The sequence below is a fragment of the Cantharellus anzutake genome (genome assembly GCF_015039405.1).
Source record: "Cantharellus anzutake strain C23 chromosome Unknown EI90scaffold_44, whole genome shotgun sequence".
NCBI classification, from domain to species: domain Eukaryota; kingdom Fungi; phylum Basidiomycota; class Agaricomycetes; order Cantharellales; family Hydnaceae; genus Cantharellus; species Cantharellus anzutake.
The window spans coordinates 392,727-409,552 of record NW_024066994.1 but is presented as its reverse complement, the minus strand read 5'-3'; the positions used below and the strand labels follow the sequence as shown (position 1 = coordinate 409,552).

The 16,826-nt window shown below is 48.8% G+C and overlaps 10 protein-coding genes across 10 annotated transcripts; 3 read left to right on the top strand and 7 right to left on the bottom strand.

The window, feature by feature from the left end:
* Positions 1–615: 615 nt before the first annotated feature.
* On the bottom strand, positions 616–2,563 carry EI90DRAFT_3069163 (cryptococcal mannosyltransferase 1-domain-containing protein). The gene is made up of 4 exons (XM_039061136.1): positions 1,797–2,563; positions 1,406–1,745; positions 1,005–1,340; positions 616–952 (listed from the first exon to the last, which is right to left on the bottom strand). Exons 1-4 carry the CDS (start codon positions 2,461–2,463, stop codon positions 757–759), a joined length of 1,539 nt encoding a protein of 512 aa, XP_038913146.1. The 5' UTR covers positions 2,464–2,563; the 3' UTR covers positions 616–756.
* A 2,761-nt stretch (positions 2,564–5,324) lies between these two features.
* Positions 5,325–7,124, bottom strand: EI90DRAFT_3127625 (uncharacterized protein; the record flags this gene model as incomplete). Its single annotated transcript, XM_039064023.1, has 4 exons — positions 5,325–6,127; positions 6,178–6,272; positions 6,327–6,943; positions 7,008–7,124. The coding sequence occupies 4 exons, from the start codon at positions 7,122–7,124 to the stop codon at positions 5,325–5,327; spliced, it is 1,632 nt and encodes a 543-aa protein (XP_038913145.1).
* Positions 7,125–7,651: 527 nt separating this feature from the next.
* On the bottom strand, positions 7,652–8,220 carry EI90DRAFT_2886299 (uncharacterized protein; the record flags this gene model as incomplete). The annotated part of the gene is made up of 2 exons (XM_039053963.1): positions 7,652–8,045; positions 8,099–8,220. Coding segments are annotated over 2 exons (516 nt in total), but the record flags the coding sequence as incomplete, so codon positions are not given.
* A 102-nt stretch (positions 8,221–8,322) lies between these two features.
* EI90DRAFT_3156407 (high mobility group box domain-containing protein) lies at positions 8,323–9,829 on the top strand. The gene is made up of 8 exons (XM_039066051.1): positions 8,323–8,406; positions 8,460–8,534; positions 8,598–8,669; positions 8,726–8,746; positions 8,818–8,838; positions 8,893–9,056; positions 9,119–9,412; positions 9,493–9,829. Exons 1-8 carry the CDS (start codon positions 8,370–8,372, stop codon positions 9,601–9,603), a joined length of 795 nt encoding a protein of 264 aa, XP_038913143.1. The 5' UTR covers positions 8,323–8,369; the 3' UTR covers positions 9,604–9,829.
* Positions 9,830–9,906: 77 nt separating this feature from the next.
* Positions 9,907–10,757, bottom strand: EI90DRAFT_3018423 (uncharacterized protein; the record flags this gene model as incomplete). Its single annotated transcript, XM_039057231.1, has 2 exons — positions 9,907–10,152; positions 10,200–10,757. 2 exons carry the CDS (start codon positions 10,755–10,757, stop codon positions 9,907–9,909), a joined length of 804 nt encoding a protein of 267 aa, XP_038913142.1.
* A 285-nt stretch (positions 10,758–11,042) lies between these two features.
* EI90DRAFT_3146418 (regulator of G protein signaling) lies at positions 11,043–12,483 on the bottom strand (the record flags this gene model as incomplete). The annotated part of the gene is made up of 4 exons (XM_039065411.1): positions 11,043–11,279; positions 11,339–12,221; positions 12,294–12,340; positions 12,403–12,483. The coding sequence occupies 4 exons, from the start codon at positions 12,481–12,483 to the stop codon at positions 11,043–11,045; spliced, it is 1,248 nt and encodes a 415-aa protein (XP_038913141.1).
* A 166-nt stretch (positions 12,484–12,649) lies between these two features.
* On the top strand, positions 12,650–13,078 carry EI90DRAFT_3069153 (uncharacterized protein). The gene has a single exon (XM_039061135.1). The coding sequence runs from the start codon at positions 12,709–12,711 to the stop codon at positions 12,964–12,966; it is 258 nt and encodes an 85-aa protein (XP_038913140.1). The 5' UTR covers positions 12,650–12,708; the 3' UTR covers positions 12,967–13,078.
* On the bottom strand, positions 13,048–13,447 carry EI90DRAFT_3146417 (uncharacterized protein; the record flags this gene model as incomplete). Its single annotated transcript, XM_039065410.1, has 3 exons — positions 13,048–13,133; positions 13,195–13,301; positions 13,359–13,447. The coding sequence occupies 3 exons, from the start codon at positions 13,445–13,447 to the stop codon at positions 13,048–13,050; spliced, it is 282 nt and encodes a 93-aa protein (XP_038913139.1).
* Positions 13,448–13,698: 251 nt separating this feature from the next.
* On the top strand, positions 13,699–15,113 carry EI90DRAFT_2929677 (ribose 5-phosphate isomerase A-domain-containing protein; the record flags this gene model as incomplete). The annotated part of the gene is made up of 8 exons (XM_039054992.1): positions 13,699–13,902; positions 13,956–13,974; positions 14,031–14,111; positions 14,179–14,275; positions 14,324–14,404; positions 14,461–14,512; positions 14,567–14,758; positions 14,808–15,113. 8 exons carry the CDS (start codon positions 13,699–13,701, stop codon positions 15,111–15,113), a joined length of 1,032 nt encoding a protein of 343 aa, XP_038913138.1.
* On the bottom strand, positions 14,798–16,052 carry EI90DRAFT_3069148 (uncharacterized protein). Its single transcript, XM_039061134.1, has 6 exons — positions 15,757–16,052; positions 15,583–15,628; positions 15,462–15,491; positions 15,214–15,316; positions 14,953–15,153; positions 14,798–14,892 (listed from the first exon to the last, which is right to left on the bottom strand). The coding sequence occupies exons 2-5, from the start codon at positions 15,626–15,628 to the stop codon at positions 15,090–15,092; spliced, it is 243 nt and encodes an 80-aa protein (XP_038913137.1). The 5' UTR covers positions 15,757–16,052; the 3' UTR covers positions 14,798–14,892; positions 14,953–15,089.
* Between the last annotated feature and the right edge of the window lie 774 nt (positions 16,053–16,826).

The following is a 16,826-nucleotide window of genomic DNA, read 5'->3' as shown; positions in this document are numbered from 1 at the left end:
CAGCACCAGGTATGACAAGCGGAGTTCAAGTTGCACGATAAGTCCGACACACAGGGGCCCACTCAAATGGAGACCAATGCTCGCGAAAGGAACGGAACCGTGCTGAATCAATCTTGAGAGACAGTATTATGCTTCAAGCGATTGTCCTAGCCTGATACCGCTAAACATAGCCCCTAAACTAGCGGCTCCATCCCGCGTCTCAGTCTCAGACACTGGGTGCAGACGGCGTTCGGCATTTCCCCGATCTGGAGGCCCAACTGTCGGGGGTTGATGGCCTAACAACTCGCTTCACATCCAGCCATACAGATTTGCTTGACCTGGCCAAGTTTCATTCTGGAATGTCCCCCCCGCGAGGAACGTACCTGTGCGCTCAACAAGGAATTTCTTGCTGAGAGTAAAGTGCATTCGGGTGCAGGGAATACTGGGAGGCAATTTTCTGGCGAAAAAACCCAGGGTTGAGAGGTGGAAAATAGCCTAACTGCAGGAGACGTGTTCCGACAACTATATCTCTACACAGCGTAAGCAGTACCCAAAGTTTTATATTAAGTATTCGTGGGTGAGTCCCAAATCGTACGAAATATTCTTCTCGTCCACTCAAATATTTCCAATGCAGAGTCCCTAGGTCTTGTGATTACAAGTTCAGTGAGGGTGGCTATTACAACATAAGTGACTGGTTTGACATGTTCTTTTCCATCGCTGTCGGTGTCTGGCATCGCCTAGCCAACATCTCCTAGTATCATTGGGTGATGTATACAGTCAAGGCTCATCCCATGGGGCCCATCTCTCCGGCATTTCCCACCATGTAAAGTCATGCATCGCGACCTTTGCGGGGGGTTGTGACTGCCATTCTATCCGTTCTTCCTCTGCTAATTTCTCCAGGTTCTTCGCCCCAGGTTTCCCAATCCGCTGGTCTGTTCGATAAGTGTCATAGTTCTCCACGGAATAGGCGACGCTGGTGCCACTGTCCGTTAGTCTTAGCTTTAGTGCCCAAAGGGGAAACTCACCGAGCACGAGATGCCAATAATATTTTTCCTATTCCCTTCTTCCACATATCGACGCTCGTTAAATAACACTCAGACACAATATCCGTTGGCTGCTTGATCTCTCCGTTCTCGTGGTGGTCACTCAGTCCCATTCTAAAGCGAATGTCGTGTTCAATGAAGACACTAGAGTCGAAAGCAGCCATCCCGTTCCAGCAGGCGAAAACTTGTAGTGGCATCAAGTTTTCGAATCTATGACGATCTTCCGTTCTGTCAGGCAACGGTGTTGGTGCAATCTTCTCATCAAGACTTCTAGGGTCTCTGAAGTATTTGACGAGGCCGTCGTGCTCGTACCACGGGCTAGCATGCACAACATACTTCAGTGACATATAGACTTTTCAAATGAAATTTTCCAAGCAGCTTACTCTCCGGACATCGCCCGCAGCACCCATCTGTCATACACTATTCGTCCACCCCAATCCCAGTCTACAGAGCAAGACTCATAAGCGCCTTGCTCCCGCCGCTGGTAAAGAACTTCCAAGACATCTGCGGCGCAGTAGATGATATCATTCATAAACAGCACTTCGTCAAATTTTCTGCCCGGCATCGCCTTTTCAATGGCTCCAGAGTATAGAGGTGCAAGGGCCAGATTCCTAGCGATTGCAAGTGCCTCGATCCGATGGTTGAAGCCCTTATCAAATGTAAAATTCTTCCCCTCCGAAATGATCGTGTAGGAGGTCCCCAAGTTGTCCAGGATATCCGCGACTGGCAGTGTCTTTATTGTTGATTCAGTCTGCGGAGGAATGATCAACTTACGAAGGACTAGGAATTGTTGGGTGGCATCTTCACTTCCATTCTCGTATATAGACACATGAATACTTGAAGGTGTCAGGAACTTTAAGACTTCGGGCATTTGCGAGATGATTGTTGGAAATGTTTGCGCATTGTTATGGAGATTCATCGCAAGGAAGACATTCTTGCCTGAGTTTCTGAGCGATGCGTATCTCATTTCGTGCCATTCCTGAAACTGGCAGGTTGCTCGCGAGAACGGGGTAAGAGCCCAAGCTTTCCGCTGGATCTCCGCAACTCTAGTCAGGTTTTGAAATGGATGACGCCGAGGAGCTCGTAGTAATTTGAGCACTTCTGGCACCGCGTCAATAGAAGGCAAAGGTCCCGTGTCATAGTTTTCAAGTTCGTAAGGGGTTGTTTCAGGGAGGGGATCAACGATCATCCTATGCCTGGCTTGCCAGCCGAAGGCAGAAAGAAACAAGATGCACGCGATGAGGAGTAGACACCCGACCCTCAGATATCTTCGTTTGTTATTTGCTACCATGGGTTTCACTGACGCTGGCAACGTTGGACCTGGCAGAAGTGTATAAGGAAAAGCCTTCCAAGTTGAATGACTGTCCATGACACTATTTGCAAGAAGGGGGAGAGGCAGACACATGCAACCCGCCATGCTGTATTTAAGATTGCTCGACATCAGTACCTCCAGAATCTTCACGCGCCGCCAATCCTTGTTGCCCGCAACAAAGACCTACACATCGGTTATGCGGCGGATCCTCTAATTCAGACAACCCAGCCGCGGCCGCTGGGACATCTATACGCGAAAAGGAAAAAGGTTACTCGAATAATGCTGCAGTCTCCAATTAATTGGAAGCTATCCCTCGTGTGTATTCTCGCACGTACTATCTTGATGGCGACATTCAATGTACTTGTTCATCCATCAATGTCCGTCACAATCAGCTTCTATAGTAACTGCGCTAGGCTATGGGGTTCCCCTCAAGCTGAATAACCAAGCTTGCTGCCGGAGCATGTTCGATAGTGATATTGATACATACAGCGAGGGACCAGAGGGACCGCCTCTCGAACCTGCCCTCCTGACAGGCTCCAATATATGGGGGGCTTTTGGGGCTAACTAAGCGGCAAAGATCAATATTTCCGCTACAGCCATCTGCTTACACTAGCAATTTTTCTCCGTTCTTTTTGCATAACATTCCACTGTATGATACCATTATACTTGCTAGATATTAACCAAATTGGCTTTGTGATTGTTGTGAGAGACGCTGAAATGTGCATTTTTAGCAACTCAGGGAGCGTCCTCATAGCATCTTTGGGGGCGGCCAGGGAGAAAACGCCGAAGTAATATGCGCTGCATACAAAGAGGGTGGCAGCGCAGTAACGGAATATATATGAGCCCCAATTGTAGGCATGACTCCAGCTTCTATGGTAAACAAACAATATATAGACCCCAATTGGCCAATTGGGCATTGTACTGTACAGTGGGTTGTAATAATATTGAAACACAATTCCCGGTCCTGCAAATTTTTGCCCGGGACTGAATTCGTTTTCTGACAATTATTGCCTCCAATCCATGTTCGTGATGCACATATTCTGTTCAGTGATTGTTACAATCCTCCCATGGGCTCTCGTCTGCATGTCCGATTCAATATCGGAAATTGATCTGCCATGCTTTGCGCATTTCATGCTCTGATGATAGTTCTGATCCGGACGAAGATGACATCCGGCATTCCCCTCCTCTGTTTCCAACCTATTATCCGGATCGAAAGATCACCATTCAAAGTCCCGAGTCTGCATTGCTCCGTCTTACTTCTGAAATCTCTACCTCTACTTCTCCATCTGAAGATCCTTAGCAGCGTTTGACACGCTTTCCAAACCTGTTCGTCTCTTGTCTTATGATATACATTTACTCCAAGGCCAATGTCCCCTAACCGCACCTCCCCTGGTTACAAAATATTATGTTGTGTCACGAAGGAGTCACGTCGTCGATACGTCTTCCTCCAATGTCATGCTTCGTATTTGCTGCAAATGTCTTCGTTCTTTAGAACGTTGTCATATTCCTAAAATGGCCATAGCTAACGATTAATATTTCAGACCCATTCTGGAACCTTGCTGAGTTGACTATCATCAAAGAGGCCCTGATTGCGCGAAAAGTTGGATTGCATGTCCATTTGCGCGATGATGTTTTTTTTTGTCCACTGGTCATTCTATTGATCCTCCCTCCAATGTTTCCAATCCCAGCCTGATTGAGCGAGTGTTCACAGCACTCCCTGTGCACGTTATAGCTGGGAACTCAAAAGTAAAATGGTGGGTTCTGCCGCGTCAGGCGGCGCCCAGCGTCAGCAACTGTGTTGTTATGTAGCTCTCAGCAGGGACTCGGGGAACAACGACACACTGATATTGTAACCGCACAGCGGTATAAGTAGTTAAGGTAATAACAGATATCAGACAAGAATAATAAGGGAATGAGATACGCGCAAGCGCTACATATGGAACGCAGTCAACAGTGAGACACGCAGCACATGGGGAAGGGGTATCATATCGGCTAACCGATATGGGCATGACATGCATACCGGCGCGTCATCATGTCTTGCTCAACCAACACTCCCCCTCAAGTCATGACGTCGTCCGTTAGTGAAGAAACGAATTTGGTGAAAACGGGGTTTGGAAGCGGTTTAGTAAAAATATTAGCTAAGTTATCTTCAGATCGGATGTGAAAAATAGAAATATTTTCACGTTCGACGTGGTCGCGAATAAAATGATGACAGATATCGATATGCTTACTGCACGCGGCCATGGAACTGAGGGTCGCGCCTCGATTATCGCTGTTGAGCCTGAATGGATGTGGGGCCTTAAAACCTAGTTCCACCATAAGCATATTATGCCAAAGTATGTGCCGAACAGCGTGGCTGATAGCAGCATATTCGGCCTCCAACGTAGAAAGGGCGATAGTGCCCTGCTTCTTCGACGTCCACGCAATCGGTCCACCAGACATAACAAACACGGCACCCGTGATGGAAAAGCGGTCAAATCTTCTGCGTGATCGGCATCAGCGAAACCTTCAGCAACAAGTCCAGAGTTAGACTTTGCATAGGTGATACCATGATTGGTAGTGCCTTTCAAGTACCGCAGGAGGCGTTTGACAGTGCTGATGTGGTCAGGTCCATACGATGCATTAAACTGGGCAAGATGTTGAGTGGCGAACACGATGTCGGGTCGGGTGTTGATAGCCAGCCACATGAGTGAACCAACCATAGTGAGATATGGATAATTTGGACGGGGACCGGGGAATGGGGAAAGCTTCCTCTTGGGCGACATGGGTAGATCTTCGACATTGCAGTCGACCATCCCAGCCCGTTCGAGGACTTCGTGGGTATAGGACGATTGGGAGATGGTGATAGACTCGCATGTACGATCTCACGTTTATCCCACAGGGGGCCCTTCCCTGCATTCCCCACGCTCGGCCGGGCAAAGATGAATGAGGGCTCGCGTATTATGATATGCATGGCAAACTGTGTGCAACATATTTACATGACTGTTGACCTATTCCTCATCCTCATCGTGGTCATCTGTGCCTATGCCTCCGTAAGTCCGTATCACCTCAACTACGAGATTCGCACCCTCCTTCAAGTCATCGATTGAGCCAAGAACCTTCTCACGCTGTGGTATTTCTTTTCGAGGAAATGACGTGACGAGTTTGAGTTTCCAATCATGAGTATAGCCAGTGGGTGGTTGGTCGGGGTCCGAGTCTCTAGGTTCGCTCGCGGGTACAAGCAGGGACTCCGCAAACGTGTAGACAGCCGTCACATCATCCGTAGGGGAGAACATCCTTACTCCGCGCCGGCCATCAGGTAAGCGCACACCAATACGGATACCGCCTGATGGCGGCTCGGGTGGGATGAGATGCTTTCTGGCATACCTCCTCCATAACAGAAGCTTCTCCTCATTGCTTGCTTTCTCCTTCTCTGCCTCTAAACGGGCTTGTTTTTCCTCCGCGGCCTTCCGTTCTGCCTCTCGCTTTTGCTTCACGCGCTCTCTATCACGGGCGGCAGATTCAGCAAATGCACGATCCTGTTCTTCACGCAGTTTGCGTTCTTGTTCTCGATTCCAACGCTCTGTGCGGAGACGTGAGAGAAGAGGGGTAACACGGGGAAGGAGGGCAGTGGTAATATGTGCTTGAAGGGTCTGAGCTGATGTCGTGGTAGAAGGTGGACCTTCGTGGCGGGAGAGGACAGTGAGACGCGGGCCCGACCCTGACGGAGTCGAACCACCCACATGAGCCGGAGTGGGGTGGAGGGAGACAAAGCCTACGAACGGGTAAGTTGTAGCGCCAAGTTTGATGGAGGCTGGAAGGGTGTTGTATCAATATATACCATCAGAATCAAAATTCCCTCACCTTGATACGCATCTCTATCACGTATATCACCTCCCCAGACGACAAAATTATTGTCTGCAAGTGTTTTAATGAAATCTGCGTCCGTAAGGACCATCCTGTTGCCCATGGGAGTTAACACACAATGTAGCCGGGAAAGTAGGTGTCTGTACCTTCTGAACTCTGGGATGTCATCATGCTCGCTACTCAAGATGATGGCGCATAGGACTCGAAGTTCCCTTTCTGCGGTCCTCAGTGCTTCTTCGTACGAGCCAATGAAAAAGTCGGGTAACAGCCTTCCAGCAGCTGCAGCTTTACCAGCTAGTGTTGAGGAGCCAGCGACATTTTCTGCTGCTCCCGCCTCGGCTGCATTGGCGTGGCTTATCGTCATCGCACCTGTCTCATCCTCAAGTTCGCGAACAAACCTGTCAGCGGCAGCTGCTGGGTTTTCAGCGAGCATACCACGCCCACCACGAGGCCCCCGGGAGCCGCGGAGAGCTGGGCCGTTAGGTCGAAATAAGTAAGGAAATATTCCTACGAGGGGAAAACGTATTATTCTAAAGATGAATTGAAGTATGTTGGTAATGAGGGTAAATGGGAAAGCAACAACATTGGCGAGATTCAGCCCTGTTTGGTGTGTCCTCGGGTACACGGGTCTGGTGTTTCGTGCTGGTGCAGAGTTTGAATAAGGAATCGACTGCGCGGAGTCGTCTATAGATACAGGTTGCACGGGGGACATCGAAGGACCTGCTTGAGGCAGATCGTCGTCGAAGAAAGCCTGCGCGGCTTTCTAAGCAACGTCATTCGGAGTCAGCTGACGGGGACATTGTCGCATCCATGTGCCAGATACGCACCTCCACGTTCCATCCGACGCTCTCCAGAACAGCAAGTTCACGCTCAGGATCCTCACCATTCGTTATTTGACGAAGATGGTCAAGGGCTGCCTGCTGGGCCTCTGTAAGATCCGACATGAGGGACCAAACTGTGTGACAAGCGGTCGGCAGCAGTTTGAGCAGGCGGTCAATTCCAGAGCGTGGGAATCCCCAATGGACGAAAGTGTCTACAACCCGTAGATGATTCAAGCCCATTGCGGGGAATTACGCACAGCGCTTCAAGTATTAGCCTATATATATATGGGAAATAATGATCGACCTCAATGAAGTTTCCGTTAAACCAAGCCATTTGTCCCATCCAACATCTCCAAATCCCCTTCATCATCACTAATAATCACCAAGGGTGGCTGGGAAGGCGCTTGGACTACTGGTGCCTGACTTGGTCGAGTTTGAGCTGCCTGAGCCAGCTGCTGATGCTGGTTTGGACTAAGTGGTGAAGTGGCCAAATATGTCCCCACCTGCTCCATCTCACTTTCCTGGTCCTCGTCATCACTCTCGAACATTGCTCCAGAGGCATCATCACCTTCCTGAGCTTCGGCTTCAGATTCAGCAACAGCAACGACGTAGGCAGCCTCGTTCAGCTCCTCGTTGATCGTCCCGTCACCGACACGTCTCTTCCAGTTGTACTTCTCCGCTAGCATACGGACAGCCATGTTAGCTCTTTCCACGCGGTAGTCGTGTTCTTTCCGTATCGTGTCCATGTTGGCAATGACCTGCTGATCAGTTTTCGGTTCGACGCGATTTGATCCACCCATCGCAGCCACCGTTTTTTCATCTGATTCTAAAACTTCGGGAAGGCGCATCATACGAAGGAGGGAACTGAGTGCGTTGTCCATTTGGCCCTCAGATACAGGCTGAAAAGGGTGCACAGCAAGTGAAGGCAGTGGGTTCTTCATTTTTCGGCCAGTGGCTGGATTCGTCATAGCAGCCTGAGATACAGATAGCATTAAGGAATGTGTTTGGGTAAGGATGACATTGTATTTGGAGAGCAGTTCAGGCCTGCGGTTGTCTTTCATCGCCAATAAAACCCTCATGCTTGGATGTGGCCTCACCATGGTAGCATATAGGGTTGGTTGTCCGCATGGATCGAGTACTGAAGCGTTCTGATCGACTCTATTGTTTGATTGAGTTTAAAGCGTATGGACTCGAGTTGTGAAGTGGGTAAAGATTCCATGGGAGGGGTGGTTCAAGTTTGCATCCGACATTTGTGACACCAACCGACAATGTTCCCGTTCGTCCTAGCCCGGACACTTGTAAAGCGCGTAGCAACTCAGGCAGTAAAGGCCCGATTCGTCCCTTCATTTCCACCCACGGCCTTGCCAAATGCTCAATTCATTCTTGATAATGGGCTCAGGGCATGTAGGTCATGATAGATATCATTGGATCGCCTAATGTTCATAGGATTCATATCAGCGTTCGCGACCGCGACAAAGAAACCTTCAACCAAATCTTCCACAACGTCCAGCGTCAGGTCATCTGCAACGAAAGGCTCGTGTCCAGCTATGGTTCATACGCCGATTATGTAAATTGAAACGCGTTCGCAACTCTTAGGAACTGCACCTCAGAGAAAGGTGACCGCGTCCGGGAGAAAGCTTGCTGCTAAGAAGGCTACTGAGCAGAGACGTAAGTTTTCACAGATCAAAGTTTTCGTATAAAGCTCATTGCTCTATGTCATTCAGCGGTCAAGCACAACGGCAAAGGTGCGTTGAAGAATCGGTGGTAGATTGTTCGTTCATGTAGAAGGCTTACTGAAGAATATTTGCTTCAAAAGTAGGCAAGAAGCCAAAAATTGGTGTGTGGTTCGTTCATGATATCGATGTCGCTAATTCCTTTTCATATGTTGCAGTCAAGGAGTATACAAAGCCGCCCAAGAGGCCCTTGACGCCATACGTACGCTTCCTTGGGGACCTACAAAAGGATGCACCGAGGCAAAATAGTATCGAGGGAAACATTGAATTTATTAGAGAGACCGCGCAAAGATGGCGGAGCCTGAGCCCTGCAGAAAAGCTCGTGCGTTCATTAAGTGTCGTCATGGCTCATCTACGTTTGCTCATAACCATTGCGTGTCTTAGCCTTATGAACGCGAATTCGCTCAGGAACGTGAGAGACATATTCTCGAAAGGGATGCGTGGATAAAGAGCCTATCTCCCCGGGGGCTTCGACAGTATCGTGCCGCTGTACGCAAACGTCACATAAAGGCTCGACCTAAGGATCAATCTGGGAAACCTCTCAAACGCGCACCCTCTGCCTACAACATCTACTCGAAGGAGGCAATAGTGAAGAAAAGAAAACCTGGTGAGAGGGCTAGCCAGTACCTAGCCGAAATTGGCCAAGAATGGAGACATCTCAGTGAAGCTGAGAAGGCGGTACGTATAGTCTCAGCCACAAGAGCCATGGGACTCACTGGGTCTTTGGTTCCTGATCGACTGATTTCTTCGTTCAACAGCAATATGAATCTAGGGCAGCGGCTGGAAGGATTCCTTACAAACAGGCTAAAGACAAACGCAAGGATGAGACGCGTGCAAGGTTCTATGAAGTTCACAAGCTCAATACTTGAACGGCCAATCGATAATTATTACATTCTTATTTATTTCACGCTTTTTTGGCACCGCTGCGTGCATGGTATTGTTTCGTACTCGCTAAAGCATGACAGTGATAACCTTCCGGATTTAAATATTCATATGTGAACCCCGCAGGACCTTGCATTGTAACAGTATTGAGCCTTGGGAAGATGGCTCGTTTCTTCGCGGGCATTCGCTGGTTTCACATGCGTGCGCAAACCCAAAAAGCACGGTATGTCGTTATTCATACTGTACTAGATGAATTGTCTGTTATCACGCAGGTTGACTGTGCTATATAGCTAATCGTTAATTTCTGCGATCGCCTTGAAAGCTTCATAACAACTAAGAATAGTACGTCTGTTGTCCAATGGTTTCATGCCTTCACTCCAACGACGGTGCTGTCTCGCAACGGGCGCAAAACAAACTGAAACTTCAGTGCGCTGGATGGGAAACCGACCATGGCGAAGATTGAAAACCAGGTCCGCAGTGACGGGAACCTTATAGAACGTCGGGGTAGTGCCCACCATAATGATGCCAGCCATGATCTACAAGTGATTAGTGTGCATGGGAAATGGTGGAAGCTGGAGCTTACCTTCTCTTGGAGCTCAGGTAAGCCACTGGCTCTCCTAGCCTCATTATTGTACACAAATGCAGCGATGCCCTCGACAATGAGTCGTGCCTCTGTGTCAGCGAAAGAGGAATGCTCCCCATGACGTTTGTCTTCTTGGACAAGGAGAAGTATATGGTTGCGTAAACGATCGACAATGCAGACGTCTGTCTTGGCATGTCTGGTTTCACCGCAGATGGGAAGAAAGAGATCCTTGCGGGTACGAGCGTATCTGCGACGACCAACGTAGCCAAGAAGTCTAAACAGTTCAACCACAAAGTCATCTACAGCGGACTCTTCACTTTCACGGGCAGGAGGAAGCATGGCGACATCGAGAAGATCGATGAGCCTGGCATTCTCATCGTTCATCATGTCATCGGCCTCATGAACGTTGAGAATCTCCTCTGGGACTCGAGGCTCTGGAAGAACAAGTATGCCGAAGAAAGTAGCGGTATCCTGGGGTGTCACGTAGATGTTATATGCATCAAGATCACCTTGCGTCCAATCGCTACCGGATTTTGCTGAGCGGATGAGGTTCGCCATTGTTGCCGCTTACATAAGCCATCTACCAAACCCTCACAGTAGTTATAGATCGATACATAGCTGAAAGCAGTGAACAGGGTCGAAGGGAGTGGAAAATAACAAAAACAGGGGTGTCGCTTGCCGGGATAAGTAAACGATTGATAGAAAAAAGCAGCCACTGTGGCCTCTCCATTATCTTAATCAAATAAATTGGCAATGCGGGAGACGTCTCCACCATCTCCACAGGGTATCCAAGCGTTGAAAAGCAACGTTCCGATGATGCAATACCGTGCTACTATACCACATTCATAGCCGATGTCCAGGTACAGCCCAGAAGAGCATCGTCAACACCACAACACCAAGCAGCACCAAAAACATGACCCAAAGCGCACGACCCAGGAGCAGCTTGTTGACATAGGGTTCACGAATGCGGATGGCGCGGAATGGGGTTGTTTCAGATTGACCAAGGAAGACGAGGATAGGGTCAAGTTCATATTGATGGGAAACTAAGAAAAGGACGGCAAGTGCAAACGGAATAAAAAGCTGTATGCAACAGATGTAAATAATGGCATAGGAGTCATAAAATCAGGAAAAGTACCCACAAAAAATCGCTTTGACTTTGGCTTCACGTCCAAAAAAATGAGGGAAAAGGCGGTGGCAAGACCCACCCAAAGGACAAGTAAACCCACACAGAGCCGAACAAGTGCTCCAACAGGTGTCAGGTTTCCAAAAGCTTTTGCCCGTAAAAACCTGGGGAATGCGTCTTGTTCCATCGCTCGGAAAACATACTCCTTTTGCTGATGGAACATGTCTGGAACCTGAGCGAGTGCGCTACTCTCAATCTCGTACTCAGGTAAAGCAGGCTGAGGAAGTGAAGCGGACGAGAGAGGGAAGTTGTGAATGCGAAGAGCAGCAGGAAGGTAGATTTCTTTTGGCGCGCCAGGAGCCAGGTAGCGAAGGTAAATACGCTCAGCGGAAGCGATGAGGTCAGTGCGCGTGATAGCTGAGTCTCGAGGAATAATGGTCGGGGCCCGGGAGGCACGCTTGCTGAATGATCTGCCGAGGGAAAGGCGACGTGCTGAGAATGAGGTTCCGCTCCGCTTGGGCTGAGTGCCGTCTTCTGCCACAGCGAGCTGAACGTGTCCTTCAGTCGACTTGCGCGTTTGTGTGGTGGGGGGGTTAGGGTTATGAGTTGCACTCGTGGAAGTAGGCGGACGAGGCGAGACGGAGCGCGTATAGTCGCGGTTTGCTTCAGCCGCTTTCTCCAGATCGCCAGCGGAGCCAGTATCCCTCTTAGTCGTGGCAACAGTACCATAGATAGAACCCCGTCTCCGAGCGTACTCATAATACTGCGGCCAATCCTCTCTAATCGTGCGACCTGATTTGCGGACGTCCTTGAAATACGCGCGGCAAAGGTTTTCATGTTGATGGACATCGAGCCAAAAGTCGAGGACATCTTCAGCGCTTTCGTGTTGAAGAAACAGACTTGCCCCGAGTAAGACAATTAATGTTAAGCATCACCACGACATTCCACATTTTTTCTCGTAAGCAACTCACTAGAACATGAACAAATCGACAGGGGGACGTGTCTTACGGAACAGGACCTATTGACATTATTGCATCAGCAATGATTGTCAACACGGTCATCACGACAGTATAAATGTACTTCATCGAAGGAAGGAAGTCTATTTTGGAGGTCTATGGACGTGCGCTCATCTGCCCCGCGAATGGCAACCTTTTCGGTCATGGCGAGAGGGCGTCGAACGAGGTGTAAGTGAGAACGAACGTCGCTTCAAGTTGGCTGGCTGCAAAGACAAAATTTGCTTCCGGCATCGAAATGAGGGCCATGAAAGGCGAGTGCAAGGACTCTGGCGATATCGATCCTAACATTCCGGTCCACCTTCCCCCTGCTCAGGAGTGATTGTGTCATGGTGCGGCGGGGCTCTGAATCTCAATAGGCTGCCATCACTCAATGGCTTGTGTTCACAGCGGTGATCCAGCAGTCAAACAGATTTTAGTTCACATGAACGCGTCAACAAATCCTGAAAATCACTTCATTGTCCAGGATCTTGACGATACGCATCTCCTCATCAAGGCCGATGTCGTCAATACTGTTTTAAAGAACTTGGAGGTCGAGGTGAGCATGGCCCCCCATTGGGTTTCAAGGAACCGTTCCGCTAAAGTGGCGGCACTGCATGGGCCAGTTGGAGAGGAACATGTTTACCACTGATATCCTGACCAAATGAGAGCCATCTAGCATCTGAGAGTTCGCAATGGCCGTCACCACCCATACAAAAGCTAATTCCTGATACTATAATGACAACAACGTTGCGACTTTCGACTGGACATCAGACACTTTAAGATCATCTAATTCAATGTGTTTCTCCATGCCGCGCTCTGGGATCATAAGACAGACGGGTCAATCGTAGGATGAAAGCGAGCGGGTCCGTAACCTCACCAAATCGTGCAAAAACTCTAGCAGGCGTCCCTCTGGCCTCTCGGATCAGTATTGGTAAATCCGGGTTTGCCTTCTTCAACGTTGGGTAAGCCGACAGAATGAAGTCTCTAAATCCGGGAGGTCGTGAGTTCGTACAATCATTGCCATGAGATCGGGTGCAGCACCTTGTGCCAGCAGAGGCTGGCGACGTCTGGCAAAATAGGACGCGAATCTCCCGGACAGCAGGTGAAAGGGCTTTCGAAAAGGCCGACATCCTTTTGTCTATGTTTTTGTTGTTGGCAATGGCCCAAGAATCCTGTCACGTGTTCATGGTCGTAATAATCCCCGACTGTCTGGCTCTGACTTCTCATTCTCATCATTCCCTTCCTGGACATCCCTTTGGCCACGCCCATTCTCAAGGGGCTATATAAGCCGCATTTTTCCCCGCTAAAAACCGCAATTCGCTTCCGATATCAAGCTCCGACCTCACAGGTCTTCTCTGCCACCCAGTTAACAGTCAGCGCGATGCCTTCTCCTGCCCTTCTTCGCCTTGACCAGGGAATTCACACACCGTCGCCTGGAATACCTGCAAGACAAGTATCGAATGCAAATGTTGTTGCAGATCCATCTCACGTCCAGAGTTTAACCGCCGCTTTGACGGGAGTTGAGGCAAGTAAGCAGCTTGCAGCTTGGACCGCAGTCGATAGACATATAAAGAGTGAGCACAAGGTAAGCTAGAAGGCTCAGTATGTTTTTTGGGTGCGCCATTGATTTTGAAATAGGTTATTGGGATTGGATCAGGTGTGCACTGATGCGCAATGTATATGTCGTCCGTTCTCTGAATCTCAGATTTGCAGGCTCAACCGTTCCATACGTCGTTGATCGTATTATTTCCCAAGGAACAGAGCTAAACAGAGAACGCGTCTTTATCCCGACAGGTCTATTGTATCCAAGATCCGACCCCAAACCCGACAACTGACTGCCGCCGTCCTCGTTACTACACAGGGTTCCAGTCAAAAGAGCTCATCGTCAAAGGAGGCCTCAGACTAGGCGACGTTGACCAATATCCCACGATTGATGTCACTATTGATGGCGCCGACGAGTTGAGTCCATCGTTCTTGGGTTATGACTCATAATGACTCCTTATCAGAGTGGACGCTGAGCTAAACTGCATAAAGGGAGGAGGTGCGTGCCATCTTCGCGAGAAAGTACTAGCCGAGGCTGCCGAAACGTGTGTACATCGGCCATCCCCCTGTTACTCGCCCGTACTCAACCCTCCCTCTCAAGATTTATTGTAGTGGCGGATTATCGCAAGAAGTCGAAGACTCTTGGCAGCGCAGTACGTATGCTTCTAAAGCCATTCTAGATCCTCGCATTCATCGGGATCTTGCAGTGGAAACAAGGCGTCCCGATCGAAGTAGCACCGTTCGCGTATGCTAAGCTTCTACAAAACCTTCACCGTTTTGGTTCTCCATCAGCCACACTGCGAATGGCAAAAATGAAGGCCGGACCTGTAGTGAGCGATAATGGTAACTTCATCATTGACGCACCCTTTGAAGAGGAGTACATGAAACACCCTTTTGAGGTGAATTGTGTTTTCTCATGGGGAAGGGATACTTACCTACAAGTTTTAGTTATTGTCCCGGATAAAAATGCTCACAGGTGTTGTGGAAGTGGGACTCTTCTGTGGGATGGCAAAGGCGGCCTATTTTGGCGAAGCTGTACGATTCATTTCTTATTTGCTTCGCCCATTCTCACCCAAGCTGGGCCTTCACTTACAGGACGGGAGCGTAACAGTCCGTTTACTCGACCCCAGCGCACCAAAGGACGGGACATTCCCCGTTCGACCAACGCCCATCGACAAACGACTCGAGTTCGTCGACAACTCTGAGTCACCACAAACTATTGCTTCCTCTTCATTCCCCGAGAGGTCCGGTTGAAGAAGACGGTGAGGGGAGTCGTAGATCTTGAAAGAATGCCCTGCAGAGTGGGCCGGCGGGTGTTGTACCAGTGGCGAATCTTATGTTGTATCTTCAATACGGAAGTGCATTATTCCGACAACCTACCCAGGCATGTTTACCAGAAAAAATCATTGTATTAAGTAGAGATGTCCAACAGCAACCATCACGAACCACTGAACGAACTGGAGGGGTATGGTAGGGAACACCGGGATGGCGGAATTGAAATCAGATGGTTAAGTTAGTGGTGCACAATAATGGTCAGGCATTCACGAGCGCCGTGGGCAAGGATCTTATTTGCAAACAATAGTGAGTATGGTACTCGCGGACAACTCTGAGGTATGTGATCTACGCGACCGACTTGCTCATCCAGGGGGATAGGCACGAAAGAACGTGAGCACCACAGGATTAACGGTAATGTTCAGCTTCAAACTTGGGAAAATGCACAAACCTAGCAACAGCAACAGCACAAACACCGAATGAAAACATTCTTGCATGTAGTGTCATCTTGAATTCCTCAAATGCGAACTGATTGAGGGAATCAACCATGATTCAGGAAGTTATTCATCGTGCTATGGTTAGAGATTCGGGAACGATTGTCTTTGGATAGATGATATAACCAGAGAGCGGTGGGCGTGAACAAAATTTTAGTTCGGTGTTTGGATGACTATCGTCATCGCAATGGTTGTCAAGCTATCTGGGTTAATTGTCCTGATGGTTTGCGTCATAAGCTGACCAAAGGAAAAATACTATGTATACATATCAATATCACACAGCAATTAAGCAACTGGGCCTTTTTTCGAGTCCGGACGAGTTATTCCGGTGGCCATAATATGACCACTAGCAAAATGACGGGCAGGGGCCTCGGAAATGAACACAGGAGCTGTTGAAGCAGTGAGGTTGAATATTGCTTTCCGCGTGAATCTGTCCGGGGTCACAGAGGGAATTAGAGCAGCGTAAAAAACCACTTTAATGATAGTAAAATACCCTTATCGTTACTACGAGTTGAGTAGTATTTTATCATCAAGTGTGAAGTGTTTTACCAAGATTCCATTACCACAATAGCGTGAGTAAAAGATGCATCTTTTTGTTGTTTTTTAATTGTTTTATGATGGTAAACTGACCGTTTACCATCGTCCTGTTTGGTATTTTACTTCATGGGGTAGGTAATTTACGACACTCATGGTTGGTAAAAAACACGAGAATTCAGGGTTATTTATACTTATAACGGTGGTAGTCTACAACGACAATAGCCTTCACTGTACTTATGCGAAATAGCGGTATGATCGGAGCGGTGGCAAGCCAGAGATGAGGAATTGGAAAAGCGCGCAAGAGATGAGGCCAGAAACAGACACGAATCAGACCAGTGAGCAAGATGCAAAGAAGAGCTGTCACAGTGAGCAAGTGCCTGACGAAGAAATAACACAACAGAATGCAGCAAAGTGTTTCGAGCTTGGGGAGCACAACCTAGGCAAGGTGCGGGGTGAGTTTGATTTGAGAGTAAAATTGCATAGAGCACAAACTGATAAGTGAAGGGATTTCATCCCTTGCGCGTAGGTCGGGGCCTTGCCATCTGGGATGGGCCAGGCTCATTAGTGAGTTGGGTTCGGGCTTTCTTGGTTTGAGGGGCCGCCATGGAAACAGCTGCGGGAGTCCGTTTTTTGCGATGGACGAAGCTGGCTTTGAATTACCGAC

Excerpts from the sequence above, each read along its gene's own strand:
- EI90DRAFT_3069163 (XM_039061136.1), bottom strand. The coding sequence starts at position 2,463 with ATGTCGAGCAATCTTAAATACAGCATGGCGGGTTGCATGTGTCTGCCT. Across the intron at positions 1,746-1,796 it reads CCAACAATTCCTAGTCCTTC|TCGCGGATATCCTGGACAAC; the intron begins GTAAGTTGATCA and ends AGACACTGCCAG. Across the intron at positions 1,341-1,405 it reads CTGCGGGCGATGTCCGGAGA|CCCGTGGTACGAGCACGACG; the intron begins GTAAGCTGCTTG and ends TGTGCATGCTAG.
- EI90DRAFT_3156407 (XM_039066051.1), top strand. The coding sequence starts at position 8,370 with ATGCTCAATTCATTCTTGATAATGGGCTCAGGGCATG. Across the intron at positions 8,747-8,817 it reads GGTCAAGCACAACGGCAAAG|TAGGCAAGAAGCCAAAAATT; the intron begins GTGCGTTGAAGA and ends TTGCTTCAAAAG. Across the intron at positions 9,057-9,118 it reads TGAGCCCTGCAGAAAAGCTC|CCTTATGAACGCGAATTCGC; the intron begins GTGCGTTCATTA and ends TGCGTGTCTTAG.
- EI90DRAFT_3069153 (XM_039061135.1), top strand. The coding sequence starts at position 12,709 with ATGGCTTGTGTTCACAGCGGTGATCCAGCAGTCAAACAGATTTTAGTT.
- EI90DRAFT_3069148 (XM_039061134.1), bottom strand. The coding sequence starts at position 15,628 with ATGCAAGAATGTTTTCATTCGGTGTTTGTGCTGTTGCTGTTGCTAG. Across the intron at positions 15,492-15,582 it reads TGTGCTGTTGCTGTTGCTAG|TCGGTCGCGTAGATCACATA; the intron begins GTTTGTGCATTT and ends TGGATGAGCAAG. Across the intron at positions 15,317-15,461 it reads AGATCACATACCTCAGAGTT|TTCGTTCAGTGGTTCGTGAT; the intron begins GTCCGCGAGTAC and ends ATACCCCTCCAG.